The sequence below is a fragment of the Passer montanus genome, unplaced genomic scaffold (assembly GCF_014805655.1).
Source record: "Passer montanus isolate IOZ18808 unplaced genomic scaffold, ASM1480565v1 scaffold43, whole genome shotgun sequence".
In the NCBI taxonomy this organism is placed as follows: domain Eukaryota; kingdom Metazoa; phylum Chordata; class Aves; order Passeriformes; family Passeridae; genus Passer; species Passer montanus.
The window spans coordinates 73,146-91,244 of record NW_024369151.1 but is presented as its reverse complement, the minus strand read 5'-3'; the positions used below and the strand labels follow the sequence as shown (position 1 = coordinate 91,244).

At 41.7% G+C, this 18,099-nt stretch overlaps 1 protein-coding gene across 2 annotated transcripts in view; it reads left to right on the top strand.

The window, feature by feature from the left end:
- The first annotated feature begins 1,187 nt into the window (after positions 1-1,187).
- MAN1B1 (mannosidase alpha class 1B member 1) overlaps positions 1,188-18,099 on the top strand; it is a 23,077-nt gene continuing 6,165 nt past the window's right edge. The window contains exons 1-12 of one of the 2 annotated variants that reach the window (XM_039719803.1): positions 1,188-1,472; positions 3,667-3,775; positions 4,868-5,004; positions 5,975-6,135; positions 8,388-8,506; positions 9,805-9,990; positions 12,010-12,158; positions 12,774-12,962; positions 13,807-13,997; positions 15,593-15,713; positions 17,439-17,636; positions 17,946-18,077. In XM_039719803.1, the coding sequence (XP_039575737.1) occupies positions 1,338-1,472; positions 3,667-3,775; positions 4,868-5,004; positions 5,975-6,135; positions 8,388-8,506; positions 9,805-9,990; positions 12,010-12,158; positions 12,774-12,962; positions 13,807-13,997; positions 15,593-15,713; positions 17,439-17,636; positions 17,946-18,077 (1,827 nt within the window). In that variant the 5' untranslated portion in view covers positions 1,188-1,337. The remainder of the gene's footprint in view (positions 1,473-3,666; positions 3,776-4,867; positions 5,005-5,974; positions 6,136-8,387; positions 8,507-9,804; positions 9,991-12,009; positions 12,159-12,773; positions 12,963-13,806; positions 13,998-15,592; positions 15,714-17,438; positions 17,637-17,945; positions 18,078-18,099) is intronic. The other variant, XM_039719804.1, reaches the window with a different exon arrangement.

Sequence of the window (18,099 nt, the reverse complement as noted above, 5' to 3'; positions counted from 1 at the left end):
TTAAATTGTTCTTCTGCTTGTTTATGTACTCTTTGTATTTACCAGGATTTTTGATGGATTCGTTTTCTTAATCATTAAATGCTCAGAAAACACCAAATTTTCAGTTTTATCTTGAAATCTACTGTGACGTGGATTCCAAATGTAAAGGCTCAAATGATGGACGCTAACCTGCCACTTAGGCATGGCTGGAGGTGAATTCACTGCCAGCACTTAGAGCAGCAGTCTTAAAGCAGCTGCTTCAATGCTGCCCTCTTCCTATTGGACTATGAACCTGCACTAGAAGTTATTATTTGCTATGCTATGGCTCTGAATGTGTGCATCACTAAACAATGCTCTTCCCTATACCGGCTGAGTATGTCCCTCCTTCTCCACAGGGAAATCTTTTATTGCAGAGGGAGTGACACAGGGCTGGGGGGCTGTGGAGGAGCAGCTGAAGAAGGGAATTGTGTGGGATGAGCGCTTCCTGCCGCATACCAAAATTCAGTGCCAGGTCTTATGGCAGGGTCTACACAATTAGTTAAGTTGCTTTTCACCCACTCACGTACATCCTCTCACAGATTCCAGTTGTCTGCTCTCAGGTCCGTGTGAAAAACTTGTGTCTCGGTGTTTCGGTGGCAGATGATAATGCCGTCAGACAGCACGTCCCCGTCCTCTCGGGGCAGCAGCACGGGGCCTTTCCCGGCCGTGCTGAGCCTGCAGCCGGCGGGAGGAGCCGCGGTGGCCGTGCCCCACGGCGCGGGCAGGGCCGGGGCTGCACCTCTCCCCCGCGGCTCCTCCCGCTTCCATGGGGACTTGCAGGCCACTTACTGAGTTGATTTTCCTTGTTATCTGCCACGTGCACGTCTTCATTTACAGTTCTTCCATGCCAATGACTCTGGGACTGGTCTCTATGTTGTAGTCTCACGGCACAGAAGAACAGCGAGGATTCCCAGCCTCTCCTTTGCCTCACTGCCCACCCCGGCAGCTGCTGTCCTCGCTGGGCAGGGCGCGGTTCGGCGAGGTGCGCCGGGACAGCCAGAGAGGCAAGGGCAACGTCAAAGCAGCCCCGAGCACCCTGGCCCGGAACCCGTGAAGTAGGTGGGGGGCTCGGGCCGTTCCCACGCCGAGGGCTGCGGCCTCGGGGCGGCTCGGTGCGTGGGCAGCGCGGGCTGAGACTTCCTCCTGCCTGCCCGTGGAGAGGGCCCGTCCCGCCGGGCTCCCTCAGGGCCGGAGCCCGCCTCGCCCCGGCGCCGCCGAGCGCGAGCGCGCCGGCGCCAGAGCGGCACCGGAAGCGGGTGCCGGAAGCGGCCGCTCCGTCCCGCGGGGCCATGGCGGCTGGCGGCCCCTGAGGCGCCGCCATGTACTCGGGTGCCGCCGCCGCCGCGGGATCGCCGCGCCGGGACTTCATCTCCGTCACTCTCGGCCCGGAGGAGGCGGTCGGGGTCGGTGGCTACAACAACAGCAAGGCTTGGCGGCGGCGCTCCTGCTGGCGGGTGAGGGCCAAGCGGGGAGCTGTGCGGTACCGGCGTGTCCCCGGGCTGGGTGCTGGGGGCACCTGGTGATGGGGGAGGGCTGCTGGGCACTCTGGAATGTGCCGAAGCTTAGGTGCAGCTGGAGCGTCATGGGGGACCTGGCGTCGTCCCCCCAGTTCCGCAGTTCGGGCAGAGGCCCGGCTGCCGGCGCTGGGGTGGCTCCGCTCTGGGCTCTGCTTTCGGGCTGCTCGCGGGGCTGGTCTCCCGGGGTAGGGGCGTGTAAAGCACAGGCTGGCTGAGGTGTCTCCACGTCATGTCTTAATCTTCACAAATACAGCTGGGACCGGGAGCGTGCGGTGAAACCCTGACCTCTGCTCGTGCACATTTGAGGGCAACGCTGTGCTCTCTGGACAGGAATGAGGGGACTGAGATTAGGTGTCTGTGCCTTTGTTCCCTCTGCTAAGGCTTAAGGGGAGGGTCCTGTCTTCTCCCCATGGAGAGTAAAGGGAACAGAGTGAAAGCCGAGAGTGAGAAGAGGGGTCCTCTGGCAGAGCTCTGGAAAGTGACCTTCTTGTTTGCTTGTGGGTAGAGTGGGCAGACAGCTTCATGTGGGATGGGAGTCTTGGGCTGGAGAGTCTTATGTGGGAAAGAGTGAGTCAGAGGGTCAAGATAACCCTTGTTACAGATAGGAGATGATGTATAGTCACCTACAGAGGCTTTACTGGTCATCAGATGAAGTGTATGAAGAGCTTGTTTAGGCACACAGTCCCACAGTTCTCTTTTATTACCAGCTAGAGAGATATGGGCCCGAGTCATCACCCTTCATTTTACACTTATTCTTTGTGAGCAAAAAACCAGTAAGATGGTGGTGAGTGCCCTTGCATGTTCTTGTGCCTTACTCCTATCCGTTGCAAGACACAATTAAAGCTTTTTGTCCCATCCTACCGTGATGAACCACAGGGCTGCTGGATTTTAAGTGTCTTTTTTGCAGTGGGGAGAGAGTCATAGAGTTTTCTAAGCAGGTAGAACTAAAGATGACACCGTGGGACCAGCATCTTGCAGTGTGTACAATATTGCTGTACAGTCAGCAGTGCAGGTGGAATGCAGGAAGCTGTGCTGTGGGACTCACAGTTGAGCACATTGACAGTTCTGCATGGAGACATTCCCGGCCTCTGGCTGTTGCTAAGAGGATGAAGACTCTGGGAAGTACTGTGTGGTTTGTGGCAAAAGTTGTTCCCAAGTGTAGCATTGGCAATGAAGTTCCCTCTGTATATCCAAACCAGAATTAGTGAATTTCAGGAGGACTGTTGGAAAAGTAATGGTGGCAATTTAGCCCTTGATGTTTAACTCCAGCTTCTCTCTCTGTAAATGGAGGCTAATGTACCTTGGCCTCTTTCAGGTTAATGTAATTTGCTGTCAGTTTTTCAGTGGTTGTTGTGTATAATTTAGTGTTAACAATACATTTTTGCCCAGGACTAAATGTAAAAAAGATTGTGGGTTTGTCTTGTTTGTTGTTGTGGTGTTTTACTTAATTTTCACATTGCTGCAGGTTGGTGTCTCTTTTTTTGTGGTGCAGAATTTGTTCTGTGTGACAGTTGCCATGCTTGTCAGAGCCAGGATACCTGACTTCTCTTTCACAGACTGACAGAATATTCTGAGTTGGAAGGGACCCACTCTTTAAGCAAACAGCTCATACAAGGATTGAACCCACAACCTGCTGGTGATTGGTGCTCAGCTTATTTTGAGCCTTTCTTCTTTGATGCAGAAACATTTTTAGTTTTCCTGCCATTTTCTTCTGTTTCTAATTTTGCATGTGCACTCTGCAGTCCATCGTCGACCAGTAGGCTTTTGGCTGATTTCCCAGTCGGTAGCTTAGCAGGTGCTCAGGTCAGCCAGTGGAGGTTGTGACTGAAGTCAGCTGTAGTTGAAGCTTTCTGGGAGTCTTGGCATTTGGCAGGTTCTGAGGTTCTTGCAGCAAGTGGCTCTTATGTTTTTGTGAGCTTCCTGTGCCTTGTGCTAGCTGGTTGGATTTCTGTTTTCTCTGTCATCAAAGAAAATAAGCAATGGATATATGCAGTTGGAAATAGGGTAAAATTAAACCTAGTCAATTTTGTGGGTTTTAATCTGAATGAACCAATAAGAGTTTATTTTTAACCAAGCAGGTTCTTAATGTCATGCTAAATATTCTTTCGTTCACTTCTTTTCTCTCCTAAAGAAATGGAAGCAGCTGTCCCGACTCCAGCGGAGCATCATTCTCTTCCTGTTTGCGTTCTTGGCAGTGTGTGGAGTAATTTCGTACACAAGCATGGGGGAAACATGGAAAAGTATGTGTTCTGTACAGCTCACAATTGCCAGAATGAAGTGTTAGAGTTAGGAGATGATTGTGGGTCTTATAAGCAGTTTTAATTTCCATTGGTAATGACTGGGTATATTCATTAAAATGCAGTTCTGAGATGATTTTATGTGATGCTTGAATGATGTAATGCTTACTCTAAAATATTTTTTGTATGCCATTTCTTTCTTTTTGTTGACTAGAGCAATGTTTTGTTTTAGTTGATGTCCTGGTTTCAGCCAGGATAGCTAATTTGTTGAAGTAGCTGGGAGGGGGTGTGGCTAAGGCCTGGATGTTATTCCGTACCCCCTCAGTCATTGTTGAGCATGGGAGAGGGGAGAAAGGGGCTCTCTGTGCTGGGGAGAAGGGACTCCTCCTGGTAGAGAAAACGTAGCAGGGGCACCTGTCTTTATTCGTGCCTTCGTGTAAATAGTTTCTTTTTCCTATACCTTTTGTTATTGATACTGTTGTCCTTACTGTTTGTTTTTTTATTTCACTGCTGTTTCCCCTAAATTGTTCTTATCTCAGCCTGTGATCTTTGCCTTCTGTGCCTCCAATTTTCAACTCATCCACCCCAGAGGGAAGGGGAAGGGGGAGGGCAAAACAGAAAAGGGAAATAGAATGGCAGTGTAGTTTTTGTGGTTTCAGGGAGCACTAAATTGGGAAGTACCATTCCTAAACTATGACAATTGATTAAGATCTGAAAGTTTTAAGTGTGGTTTTTTATTATGTTTGTATGTAGATATGGGTAGCTCAAACCTAATCAGTTTAGAAATTCTAAGCATTTGGATAATATTAATGCACATTTACCTCTGATGCTATCTTATTAATTGTATTGAAAAACTGAAATAGTAGCAATCTAAAAAATCCTCATGTGCCTTTCAGCAGCTTCCTTTTATATTAGGGAGAGGATTAATACCAAAATACACTTTGTATCTAACAATTAGTTTGTATTTATCAATACTTTGTTAATGCAAACAGTTTTTGGAGGTGCATCTACTACTTGTGTACAGCAAATTGTTATAGATTTCTAGCTGCAGCCTTAACTGTTGATTCCTTGTGCTGAGTAGTTTTGTGTGTCTAGGTATAACAAACAAATCATTGGATGATCAGAGAACAGAACAAGAAATTCCTAGATTGAAGATGGCAAATCCAGCTGTTCTACCAGCACCCCAGAAAGCAGATGCCAACCATGGAGACTACCCTGAGCTTTCACTGCAGGTAATGTGAGAAGAAATTAGTTTTCTAACACCACAAAGAATTTGTGAAAGCAAATAGTACTTGGTTCCAACAGTTGTTGTGGAGGAAGGAGTTAGAACTTGCAGTAAACGTGTGCTCTTGGTGGAATGCTGTCCTCTCAGGGAAGGTTTTGGTGTAGTATTTCTTGGCTTTATCTTTTTTACTTACATGTTCTGTATGCTGTTTTTTACTCACTGCTCTGCCCAGGAGCGCCAGGACTTTATGTCACACTGACCTCTTACTTCAGGCTTCACTCGTGCTTTGTGAATCAGTCTCCACTCTTGTGAGGAGCCTGGAGTCATGGTTTATGTGGGAGCTTGAGAAATAGCTTCAGAAAGAGGAGATGATAAAATGTTTTGAAGGGTTTTGTTTGTGGGGAATGCAGTGGGAAAGGAACATCAGCTGACTGTGAATTAGTGGAGCAAGGGAATACTGGTTACTATGTTGTTTGTCATGAATTTATCTCGTGGATTCAGGGATTTTCAGTTAATGAATTCAAAATTTTGTATGAAATCTTGTCTTCATCATGCAAAAGTGTACATGTATTACTGTATAGTAATTCTTGGTTTTTATACTGGCATTGTGGAAACTTGTTTTTGCATTCTTTTTTGCTAATTCTCAAATATACTGTGCCTAGTACAATGGAATCAAATATCTTTACAATCCTTTGTCACTGTCCTGTGTTAAATGAATACTTGGGAGCACTAGAGGCAGTTTAGAAGTAATTTGTAAGTGTAAACTTAAGAACAGGATGATTTTACCAAAAGTTTAAAGCAAACAAATCCACAAGGTCTTTAGCATGCGTTCCATTCAGGTCAGAATTGGCCTGCTGCAAAACAAACAAAATAAGATTTATCTGGATTTATGTTTAATACTGGAATGATGTTGATTTATGGTTTGAAATTTTACCATCTCTGCACTTTACCAAGCACATTTTTTTTCCTATTCTCAGAAGCCACCAAAACCATCTCATGTTCGTCGTGGTCCTTCCAACCTTCAGATCAAGGCACCACGGAGAGACACGAGGCTGAAGACCCGACATGATACCATGAGGGCTGTAGAAGAGCTGGTCGAAGCGGATAAAGTAGAGAAAACAGAGAAATCCATTATCAGGTAGAAACGTTTCAGGCAAGGTACAGTGCTTCCTTCCCCCTTGCCTCCGCCAAGGTCCATTGAGTGTTGGAGTGAAAATTTTAAGGGCTTTTTGTTGTATGTGCCCGAGGTTATTTTCTTTCTTTGCATGGGTTTGTTCTCAGGCCTGGCATGATAGCTGCTGATATTACTAGGCTAATATATTTAATTTTGATGAATGTGCAGTTTCTCTGATTTTACTGTTTGCATCACACAGCTGCGCAGGGTTTGAAGCCCTGCGAGGCTGACTGTATTTCCAATACACTTAGACACTCTTAAGCAGGAATCTTGGTGTCCAGAGGTTTCTGCTGTTTGTTGTAATAAATGTTAAATCTAACAGTATCAATGTAATAGTGCTGCTACAAGTGTTGTTGTCCTGGGGCAGGTTTGGAAAGTGATAGCAGTGTCAGTGCTTCTTGTGGGCTGGTGTCAATAAAGACACTGGGCCCAGACCGACCAGGCAGAGCCAATGGATGTGTGTGTAGTTGTGTGAGTGTAACACGATGTGCTTACTTCTTTCTTACATGCTATCTCATCCCTTGTACAGATCTATTAGTATCTTTAACAGAAGGTCTGTGCTTCTAGGGTTACGGAAGTGTTTTGATTTGGAAATAAGTGAGGGAAAGTAACATGGAACACAAGGCTTGGGGGTTTTATGTGTTTTATGTTCTCTTTAGCACTGGCTCAGATGAGCTGATCATAGCATCAGAACTGTGCCTGGCTCAGCATTTTGGCTGTCAGTATTGTTTGAAAATGTTTTATTGTTTTGCTTTTACTTGTGCTATAACTCACAGACTTCAACAGGTGGTAACAAGCAAACTTACAGGTGCAATGAAAACATAGTGAAGACTAGCTACAAATTTAAAGAATGAAAGTAAGAAATGAAATGTGGCATTTATCTAAGTCAGAAGATATGCTGACTGGAAACAGTCAGACTGTTAAAGTAAGCAATATGGACTTTAAAGGTCCTGTAAGCCTGGTTCCCTTAGGAAGCATATAATGGGCTCAATGGCACCATACCTGCCGGTGGTGGAGAGAGACGGGGAGATTGACTCGGTGATCAGATCGTGGGATACAAATGCTTATATACTGTTTCAGGGAGACTAGTAATGTGTACTACAATGATTAGGTTAAAATCACATACACAAACTTATGCATATAACAGCATCCCTTGCTTGCAGAGTTTAATGGGATTTTCTTTTGCCATTAAACCCATTTGATTTGATCTTCTTGCAATCTAGGTCTAATTTTCCAAGTTCCGTTTGCTTTTGCCAAGGCATCCTGTTATCAAATCTCTTATGTTAACCAGGTCCAAAGTCCTTCATCTGTATGTGTCCCCCAACATTCCAACACATACCAATATATTAAATGGTATGGTTGAGATTGTTTGATCTTGTCTGAATTTGGCCTGACTTGAAGTCCGCTTTGAAAGACGTCTCCTTCTGGAGATTGTTCATGAAAACCTGTAAAAACTGATTTACGCATCTGTGGTAGAAGAGGCAGCTTGTGATCCCTTGATAGCAGAGTTAGTGCTTTGAGCATCTTATCCTTTGTACTTAATCATGAGTTTTGGTGATCATCATTTATGTGTTACTGTTGCAGTGTGGTGGTAGAAATGCTGCAACCTTCTTCAAAGCGTTGCTTTCAGAAGCCACTCAGAGTAAGGCCATGAGAACAGGGCACAGGGCAGCAAACTGTAGGGGCAATGAGGGATGAATTAGCCAGTGGGAGAAGCAATGTCATGTAGGTTATATAATGCTGCAGAGCACCATGGGCTGAGTCCTCTCTATCAGCCTACGTGGGGGAACTCTATGATATATTCTTCCAAGACAAGGCCCTGGGGATTTCCCTCAGGAGGAAGGATTGAGAGGATTCAACATGGTACTATTTAGCATTAGTAGCTACTGTGGTCATTTCAGAGCTGGTCGATAATAAATTGCTTGTACTGCAGCATTTTCAGGTGTTTATTTTAAGAAGCTTTTTATTAAATTCTTGCCAAGATAGTTAATGAAATTCCAAGAGCTTGTAACACACAATTCTTAATCGAGTAAAATTTCTCTGCAAAGAAAATTTCTTTGAACAGAAAACTTAGTGGGCCACATAATCACTTTGATCCTTGATAGAAAATCTAACTGCTATTTTATCTAAATATTGTGTGATACAGGAAATACAGAGATAAGTCCCATTCATTTGCATGATTTTCTGTGACCAAAATAAGTCCCTTGTATTTGCAGCTGGAGAGGAGCAGTGATAGAACCTGACCAAAGCACTGAACCTCCATCCAGTAAAATAACAGAACCAGAAAAACCTTCATCTGTGGAAGCTGAAGACCAGATAGACCACAAAGAACCAGGTAAATAGGACAGCTAATGATACCTTTTTTTTGTTTGCTTTTATGGTTTCAGTTGTGCAATTTTCCCCCATACACATTATTTTATTTGTTTACTTAGATTAAAGGAAACAAAAAGTATAGGAGAGATTGCTTACCTAGAACATCCTAGTTTTTCAGTGTTCTTATTTCACTATGCCAGCCTTCATGCTTGTTAGCCTTCAGAATTTGAAAATAAATTTTAGAGATAAATCTTTGAAATACAGCCTCTGAGAAGAGGCAGGATAACCTAAAGAAGGAGGGCATGAAAGAGACAGCTTCCCTTTCAGCCATGCCTTTCCTTTTGTTCTGCAAATACAGGGAAAGTGACTTCCTCCCTGAACTAAATGGAACTATTTTTAAGGCTCACCAGAAAGCTGCAGAAGTTGTTTTTCAAGTTGCTGCACTAATGGAGCTAAGAACCTGTTCTTCCTTTTTCTAGGTTCAGAAAAGAAACCAGGAAGTTCTGGTGTGATAAACATGGCATATTTCAGTGTGATATATTTGCACTTCTGCAAGCTTAATATTTATGGGGTTAGTTGTGCTGCTTGATGTTTCCCACTGTACAAGTCTTTGTTCATAATTTTTCAAAATTCAGCTAATAGCTTGAAATTTTTCATGTTCAATGTGTAACATAAGCTCCACTTCATGGTAGATTGCAAGCAAAAAAACCAGTACAACTATGGGAAAAGACATGGTTTTGCCAAGATGGAAAATGTAAATTTTCTTTCTATTTTGGTATTAAATAGAAAGTTCAATAGAAATAATTTTGAAGAAGTGATTTTAAATTTAACAGAAAGCAGTTAGTAAGAGAGGGAAGATGAAGAAAAGATGTTATGTGTTGAATTAACTGAGGATTTTATTGTTAAGGATATGTATTCAGCACCTGGATTACCATGGATCTTAATCTGGTAATTCCTGACTTTCATCTCTTTGAGCTTTAGTGATACTCATCTACAGCTGTGCATGTGATTATTTTAATGTTTTATTTGCAGAAGTGACAGTTTTGTTGCCAGGGAGAAAATCTCTGCTTCCAGAGAGATTTCTCTCTTCCAGAGAATTTGGCTGAATTACTGACTGGAAACACTGACTGGTTATTCTGCAGAGGAAAGGGTGTTCTGAAACAAATAATGTGAGGGTGTTCTTTTCATTGCCCTGATCAGTTAGTGTGGAAGAGATTTTATTTTCAGTGGAACGGAATATTTTCCAGTAAAGCGGTGTGTAGCAGGGTTCCATCAGTGGCCTGTACAAGCCCTGAGCAAGGTGCTGCTTCTCCCTTGCAGTGCCCCTCAATGAGCGCCAGCTGGCTGTGATTGAAGCCTTCCGCCATGCTTGGAAAGGCTACAAGGACTTTGCCTGGGGCCATGATGAGCTGAAGCCTTTGTCCAAGTCCTATAGCGAGTGGTTTGGACTTGGGCTTACCTTAATTGACGCCTTGGATACCATGTGGATTTTAGGCTTAAAAGAAGGTAATTTTTTTTTTCCTCTTCTATTTTTTCCCCCTAAAATAATTCTTTAATTTCTCTTCAGGCAGTGGCTGTTCAGAGTTCTTTGAGGGGAATATTTATTACACATGGCCTATAAATTTAGCTTCCCTGTGAGAGTAAATACATGTATACATACATATGTATACACAGTGTATGTATCTGGTAGAATTTGAGGGATGTTTTAATAAATTTCCTGGTCTTTGTTTCTGAACTAAAACTTCTGTGCCGTTATACCGCTACTGGAGGCTTTCTGCCCATCACTCTTGAGTAGTTTGTCTCTATGTTCCTTGCTTGTGTTTTATCACACCTAATACCAATATTTCATATATGGATTTAAGAAGGCTGTTTCTTTAAGGAATCCATGGGTGGAGAAAGGGAGTACTCAGTACCTCTTTCCTGAATTGTTTTGTTGTCTGTATTTTTGAGAGTTATTCTGAGAATGACCATGCTAGAAAACTTTCAAACAGATTTTAAAAATGAAGCCAAAAATTTTGCAATTCTGTTGCAAAAAACTTAAATGCCTAATTAGTATTTATGACCATTTTTTTGTTGTTGATTGTTCAGGTTGGTTAGAATTTTTTTTTTGGTGATGCAGAGGTTTTTTTAGTGGTATTTAAAAATTTCTGGAACTGTATCTATTTAACCGTGGTCAATGGCCACCTTTTAAAACTTCTATTAAACTTACAGATTCTTCTGTCATGATAGGAAGAACAGAGCTGCCAGTGAGGGTACAATAAATATTCAAAGTATTTCATGGTTCTGTCTCTTCTGCCTTTGAAGTTTTTTTAAAATAATATGTCATGTCTGTGCAGCTCTAGGCCTGTGCGGGCTATCTTGAAGTTTAATCAAGTTGTCAATGTGTTGCTCTTTTTTTCCCTAAAATATTAATTTTGAACTGAGTAGAGTTTTAAAAATAAATTATTAGTATTAGAGATGTGTTGAAAATGGGTTCTTGGTGAGGACTTCTTTCTATTTTGTATCAGTTCTACTGACTGCTTTAGAGAGCTCCTGGGTTTTCTTCTGGATAACAAATGCTTTGTAAATGCAAGTTCTGTTTGAGGCTGCTAGTCTTTCTTATCAGCTGATGAATGTAAAAGCTTCTGTGACAGAGAACTCTGCCTTTGCAGTTGTACTGCTGACAACACTGACTGAAGAATTTTAGTAATTCTTCTCAATGTGCCCAACATCCTGTATTTGCCCAGCATACAGGACTGGGGGGTGCAGAGGCATCTGTTTGCTCCAGAGTTTATCTTCTAAGGAATGCCTTCCATTTCTAGCAAACTGGATGTTCTGCTTCTCACAAGCAGGAGTTTCCAGAAGCTGTGAGATCACTGAAACAGCTCAGCCTCCAATTGTGAGGGCTAAGCTGACTCATGTGCACCTTGGAGAGCCTGTGCCAAAGCAGTCATTGAGTGATGCTGCTGCTAAGCTGATTGATGAACCTAATACGGCTTTTATTTTAACGTTTCTTTTGAATTAGTAGTGTAATAAACAACAGTTTTTGTTTCTAGTGAAAAAGATTGCACCATCTTGCAGGAAGCAGGCTCCTGAGGACATTGGGAGGCTAAAGCTATTAACTGAAAATGTTCTTGTTATCTCGCTGGATAATGGCTTTGGTTGAAAAAGATTTAGTTAAAAGTAGAAGGCTTTGTTGAAGTGTAACTAATTATCTGACAAGGCACATGGATGGATTTGAAAGACTTTAATTTCTGGACTATTTTAATAAAAAATTCTTCTATTTCTTCTTTGCTTAAACTACTAAGGATTTTCTGTTTTGGTGGATATTTCTGTCTGTATGCTTCTGTGGTGTGTGCTGAATAAGAATTAAGCCAATGGTAATGAAACTTCTTTCAGCATGTGCTCTTCATTTTAATTTTCCACCTAAAATTATCATCTGTAGACAAATACAAGTAACTGTCATGGATATATGGAGTAACTCATGTCTTTAGTTGTTGGAACATGCCAGAATTTCATAACTGAACTACCTTTTATGCTTTGCAGAGTTTGAAGAAGCAAGAAAATGGGTAGCAAATGATTTAGTATTTGATAAAAATGTGGATGTGAACCTATTTGAGAGCACTATCCGTATCCTGGGTGGCTTGCTAAGCACCTACCACCTCTCTGGAGATAGCCTTTTCCTGGAAAAAGCTGTGAGTATCTGGCCTTACAAATGGAACTACATGCGTTATGTATTCCATATTGGACTAAGTTGAGGGGAGATTCCTCAGAAAGTTAAATGTTGCTGTTTTTTAACAGTTTCATAAAGTGGTGGGAAAGGCATTTAACATTAAGCTTTGAAGCTTGCACTTCTGCTCTCTGTACAACATCAAAGCCTTGCTGTGTTTGTCACCTTTTCTTGTATGTCTGATCTTCTGCTGATGAATGGCTGACCATCATAAAGTCCATGAAACAAAAGAAGAAATAAATGATTGGCAAAGGGTAATAGTTGTTTTTTGTTGCCCTTTCTGTGTGTCTTAACAACATCAGCCAGCTTCAGCAGATTAGCTAGCTCAGCCCATGACTGCATGATAGAGATTGCAGCCTCAGATGAGGCCTGCAGTGCTAAGGACAAGGTGGAAACTCTGCTCATTACTATGAATACGTTAATGACTTTTTAAAATTTCTTTAATTGCTTGCATCATCTAAAACTAAGCTGCTGTTCTATCTTTTTCCATCTTCTTTGTGAAGAAAATGGGATGTCCATTTATATCTATGTATTTTTGGTTTAACTGTTGTTTTGACCTGTGCTCCTGGGTTTTCTTTAGAAAGACATTGGGAACAGGCTTATGCCAGCATTCAAGACGCCCTCCAAGATCCCATATTCTGACGTCAACATTGGTCGGGGCACTGCACATCCCCCTCGCTGGACATCTGACAGCACTGTGGCAGAGGTGACCAGCATTCAGTTGGAGTTCAGGGAGCTCTCTCGTCTGACTGGAGATGAGAAATTCCGGGTATGGAAGAATCAGTTGATACTGCCTTCTTTTTCCATTTCTCTGCAGCTCTACCATTGACTGTCCATCAGTACTCGTGGTCTCAGGAGTCTATAAGTTACAATAAATAAGTTGTGAAACTCTAAAACAAGGGAAGAAAAAGAAACAAAATATTCCATTATTTTATTGAATACCAAAAGTAATAGTGGAGATGAGTAATTGTTTTTCTTCCTCAGAAACAGCTTTTAACTGGAAAAATAAAAATTTCTGAGTGTGGTTTCTAGATACTGTTTTCTGTGTGCAGAGAACAAAACTGCAATCTTACCATCCAAGGAACTAAAATGTCATTCAATAATTAAGAGTCTGAGAGCAGGTCACCATATAGGGAAAAGTTAGCTGAAATAAAAAGAATTTCAGAGAAAATAATATTTTCTATTTTTCTTTTTGTTTGCTGATGTTATTATTTTGAACTGTATCCACAGCTCAGTGTTGAAGAATGCAGTCATTTAAAGAACCCTAGCTATTGCTAAATAGATTCATGTAGTTGATTTTTTTGCTGGACTTCTACTTTGCAAGTCTGAGCAAATCTGAGTGCTGTAGTACTGGCTTTTGAGTGGGCTTGCCTTCAAGCAAAGGAAGCAATTATAATTGCTTCAGAGTACTTGAACATAACCAGAACATCATATTTTGAGAGTCTAAAAGTCTGAAATCTTGAATTTAATATATTGTTCTAGCTGAACTTGATGTCCGTGATGCTAATTTGGGGAAGCAGAGTTACAGGTTTGTTACTGGGCTATAGTGACTAGATACAGTTCTGTACCTCATTTATACCTATAATTTATGTTTTCCATTTTCTTTCTTCTAGAAAGCTGTAGATGAGGTGATGAAGCATGTTCACATCCTCTCAGGGAAAAATGATGGCCTTGTGCCTATGTTCATCAACACCAACAGCGGGCAGTTCACCCACCTGGGGGTCTACACTCTGGGAGCCAGAGCTGACAGCTACTACGAGTACCTGCTCAAGCAGTGGATTCAGGGAGGAAAGAAAGAAAATGAGTAAGTTCTTTACACTTCTCATATTGGTGTGATAATCAGGCGAGCTGTAAAACCCTCTGTTGTAGTTTGCTGCTTAAAGAAAAACAATGCATGTGCTCAAGAGTCAGCTGAACTTAGTACTGTTTTTAAAAGCAAGCTAAGAAGAGAGACCTGTGGTGACATGATGAAAGAACACGAGGAGAGTTAGCCTTAGTCTGAAAACTCCCTCTCCACAAAAACCTTTTCTTCCTCAGATCGTCAAATGTGAGGAGTGTCACAGAAAGGAGATGAGAATAATAATGACGTGTCTGAAATACTGTGGGCATTTCCTTTTGACAGCAATGTCTGTGTTTGCTCTGGGTTTGTTAATGAAAAGTGAAGGGAGACAGAAGTTTGATGTTTGTGTTATCTTCTCTTTAATTCCAGAATCCCAGACTGGTTGGGGTTGGAAGGGATTTTAAAGCTCATCCTGTGCCACCCCTGCTATGGGCAGGGACACCTTCCACTACACCAGGCTGCTCCAAGCCTCATCCAGCCTGGCCTCAGACACTTCCAGGGATGGGGCAGCCACAGCTTCTCTGGGCACCCTGTGCCAGGGCCTGCCCACCCTGCCAGGGAAAAACTTCTTCCTAATATCCAGTATCAATCTATTTGCTTTCAGTTTAAAGACCCTTGCTCTATCACTGCATGCCCTTGTGAAAAGTCCCTTTTCAAGTCTCATGTATTTCTTTTATCTGTACTGCATTAGTGGAAGAGTGTTTACAAGGAGGAGTTAAAGATGTTGGAAAAGAAGCTTTCCTTCAAGACAAGTTTGCATATAAGCTAATTCTGTTAGACTGTTAGACGCCTTGTTAAATTTAAGGAGTTTAATGCAGAGAGAGCAAAAATGTGCCTCTTGGAGGCATTTCTGTGTGTCAGAGCAGATGCCTTTCTGCAAACAAAGCTTTCATCACTGCTCTTTACAGGGCTTACCTTACTGTAAATGGAGAACCAGTGTCTTTGGGACCACAGTGGTGTTTTGTGAGCCACATAAACAGGTTGTTTTCCATATTGAAAGTACACAAAAACAAGGAAAAATGAAATTAAATACTGTGAAACAGTGTTTCACAGTGAGAAAGGTCAATTGGAAAAGATTGCTTAAACTCTTTGAATCTCCATCTTTGGATGGGGGTACTGAAAAATTGCTTGGATAACCACTCAGACAACCTGATGAAATTGAATCTGCCTTGGAGCAGAGAGTTGAAATAGAGACCCCCAAGAAGTCCTTCCCAGCCTGGATTTTCTGTGATTTCAATAACTCTGCTTCCAAGGATTTTTGAAATAAAATCAGGTTATTGCCTAGAAACAGTTGCAGGTGTTTTCTTTAATATTTGAATAAGTATTAAAGTATTATTATTTACTTTTCAAGTAAACCTAGTATTGCTACATGGTAGTGACAACTGATTAATGTTGTGTTGATGGTTACTGAGGGGTTTTTTTAAGTTTTCGTGTTTAGTTAAATATTACTCTATAGACTGAAGTAACAGTCATCTAAAAGATTGTGCTGAACATCAGCTATGATCAAATATGTTCTGACTGTGTGCATGTGAGCCAACTGGGGATGATTTTTTTCACAGGCTGTTGGAAGATTATATGAGGGCCATAGAAGGAGTGAAAAAGCATCTTCTTCAGAGATCAGAACCCAAGAAGCTTACTTTTGTAGGAGAGCTTGCTCATGGCCATTTCAGTGCCAAGATGGTAAGGAATATAACTGCAAAAGAAAACAGAAAAAACATTACAAAATTTAAATAAAACCCAACACAGAGGCAAATGCAAAGCTTTTCCCTCTCAATAAAACAAAAACAAACCCCAACAAAAACAAACAAACAAAAAAAAAACCACAAAAAAAAACCCCAAACCAACCCAAAAACAAAACAAACCAAAAAACCCCCAACAAAAACCCAAAACACAAGATGATATATACATACACATCCGTCCAGTGTAATGGCAGTTACTCATTAACTGCCTTGTAGGTACTAACCACATGTGCAAACTGAGGGCCTTCTCTTTGAGTTACTCTAGTAAACCCATTTTCTTCCTTCAAGACTGAACATTTTGGTGCTGGAATTAAGTCTTTCTTTTTTCTTTTTTTTTTCTGTTTTAGTAATAAAATTCCAGTGTCCTAAATTGTTGAGATAATACTTATTTTACGTATTACTAGTTTTCAATAATTGAAAAATATATGTAGACACTTGCACACCCATGTTTTCAGATTTGCCTTCAAAAGAAGCGTGTCATCTAATACTGTGTTATGGTGTTAAATAAGAAATCAATAATTTTGGAGGTTTCTGTCCATTCATGACATCTTTATTTTCCTACCTGGAAGATTCTTGGCTATAACAGTATGCTGTCTGCTGTAGAGAAAACTGATTTATCTTAACCCTCTGTTCCCAATTTGTGTATTTTAAGATCTTCCAGTTAAAAATCTCGTGCAGTGCAGGTATTGTATATTTGCGTGGCTTGTCTGAAAGATGAGTGATGTATTATTAATGTAGGTATAGCCTTTCCTGATGTAGTATTTTTAAGATACTCAGTTCTAGTTTTTAGCATGTGCTTCTTGGATCTGAATTTCCCAAAAGCTCTCCAAAAAACCTGCTGTAACTAAGACCAGAGTCTGGGTTTTGGGTAGAAGGGGCTGCCCCATTCCAAGACAGGACAGAGTTGAATTGAGACAGATAGATTTCGCTTTGGTGTCTGTACTTGTCAGAACACTTGCTTCTGTTTCAGGGAGTCCGAATTTTCATTTTAATCCATTATTATTGGGCGAAAGGCTGCACAGGTCTCTTACCCTGTCTGGCTGGAACAGTGGGGGATATTTGGCTCCTATGTCTATGCTGACCTTTACAACCCTCCACTCTCCTTAAGGACTGGACAAAGCTTTTAAAGGTCCATACAGGGACATCAGAGTGGTTTTACTATGTTTTTGAGTGATGAGACCTGAGCTTTGATTCTGAATGTTGAAAATCATTTGAGATCCCATATGTGACATTAATCTGCGGTGCTTACTTTCTTCCATCAATGGTAGGTTAGCCCCTAACCTATCATTAGGTTAGAATGAGGACACCAAGCCTTTAGGTGGCTCTGTTGATGCCCTGCATGAGCTGATATGAAATGTATGCTTCTGGTAAACCAACAGACACTCTCCTTCCCCTCAACATGACCTGAGACCTTTTTTTCAGAAACTTATCATAAAAACACATTCTTGTACATTTTTGAAATTAACGATTTTTGTAATAATGCTGCCTACCTCATGTTACATGAGATTGTTAAACAGTTATCCTCAAGTTCTTGGTACCAGAAATGTCTTTTGAAGAACAGAAATAATAAAAAATTAAAAAGAAAAAAATTAAAAAGATGGTGCCCCCTTACTTCCCCTTGTTGTTTGATGTGTAGCTTCTCAGTAATAGTTGTCTTGTCTTGCAGGATCACTTGGTTTGCTTCTTGCCGGGTACTTTAGCACTGGGAGCTCACAATGGCCTGGCTGCTGATCATATGAAATTGGCTGAAACTCTTATAGAAACCTGCTACCAGATGTATGCTCAGGTAGAGACAGGCCTGAGCCCAGAGATCGTACACTTCAACCTCCATGCACAGAAGGGCCACAAGGATGTAGAAATCAAGGTGAGCAGATAGCTGGCCTGAACTCCAATTCCATGATTTCTCTGTAGCTCTATTCTGCTGTTGAACTCCTGGCCAGAAACTAGTGATGGGGTTTGTTGTGGTTGTGGAACAGCTAATTCTTTCTCTGCGTTGCCTTCTAGCTGTACCCTAGGCTTTGGTTTTAGTTACCCCTGCAGTATATTTAGAAGTTGACTTATGCATAGCAAGCTCTTGGGAGCAGATGGAGATGTGAATAATTATTTTTCTGCGTGCATATATCCTTGAGGAAATTCCCTGTCTGAAATACTCTTGCCATTTTTTCTCTCGCAGCCTGCAGACAGGCACAATTTATTGCGACCAGAAACTGTGGAAAGCCTTTTTTATATGTACAGATTCACTGGTGATAAGAAATACCAAGACTGGGGCTGGGAAATCTTGCAGAACTTCAACAGATACACCAGGGTAAGGCCAGTTTATAATAACC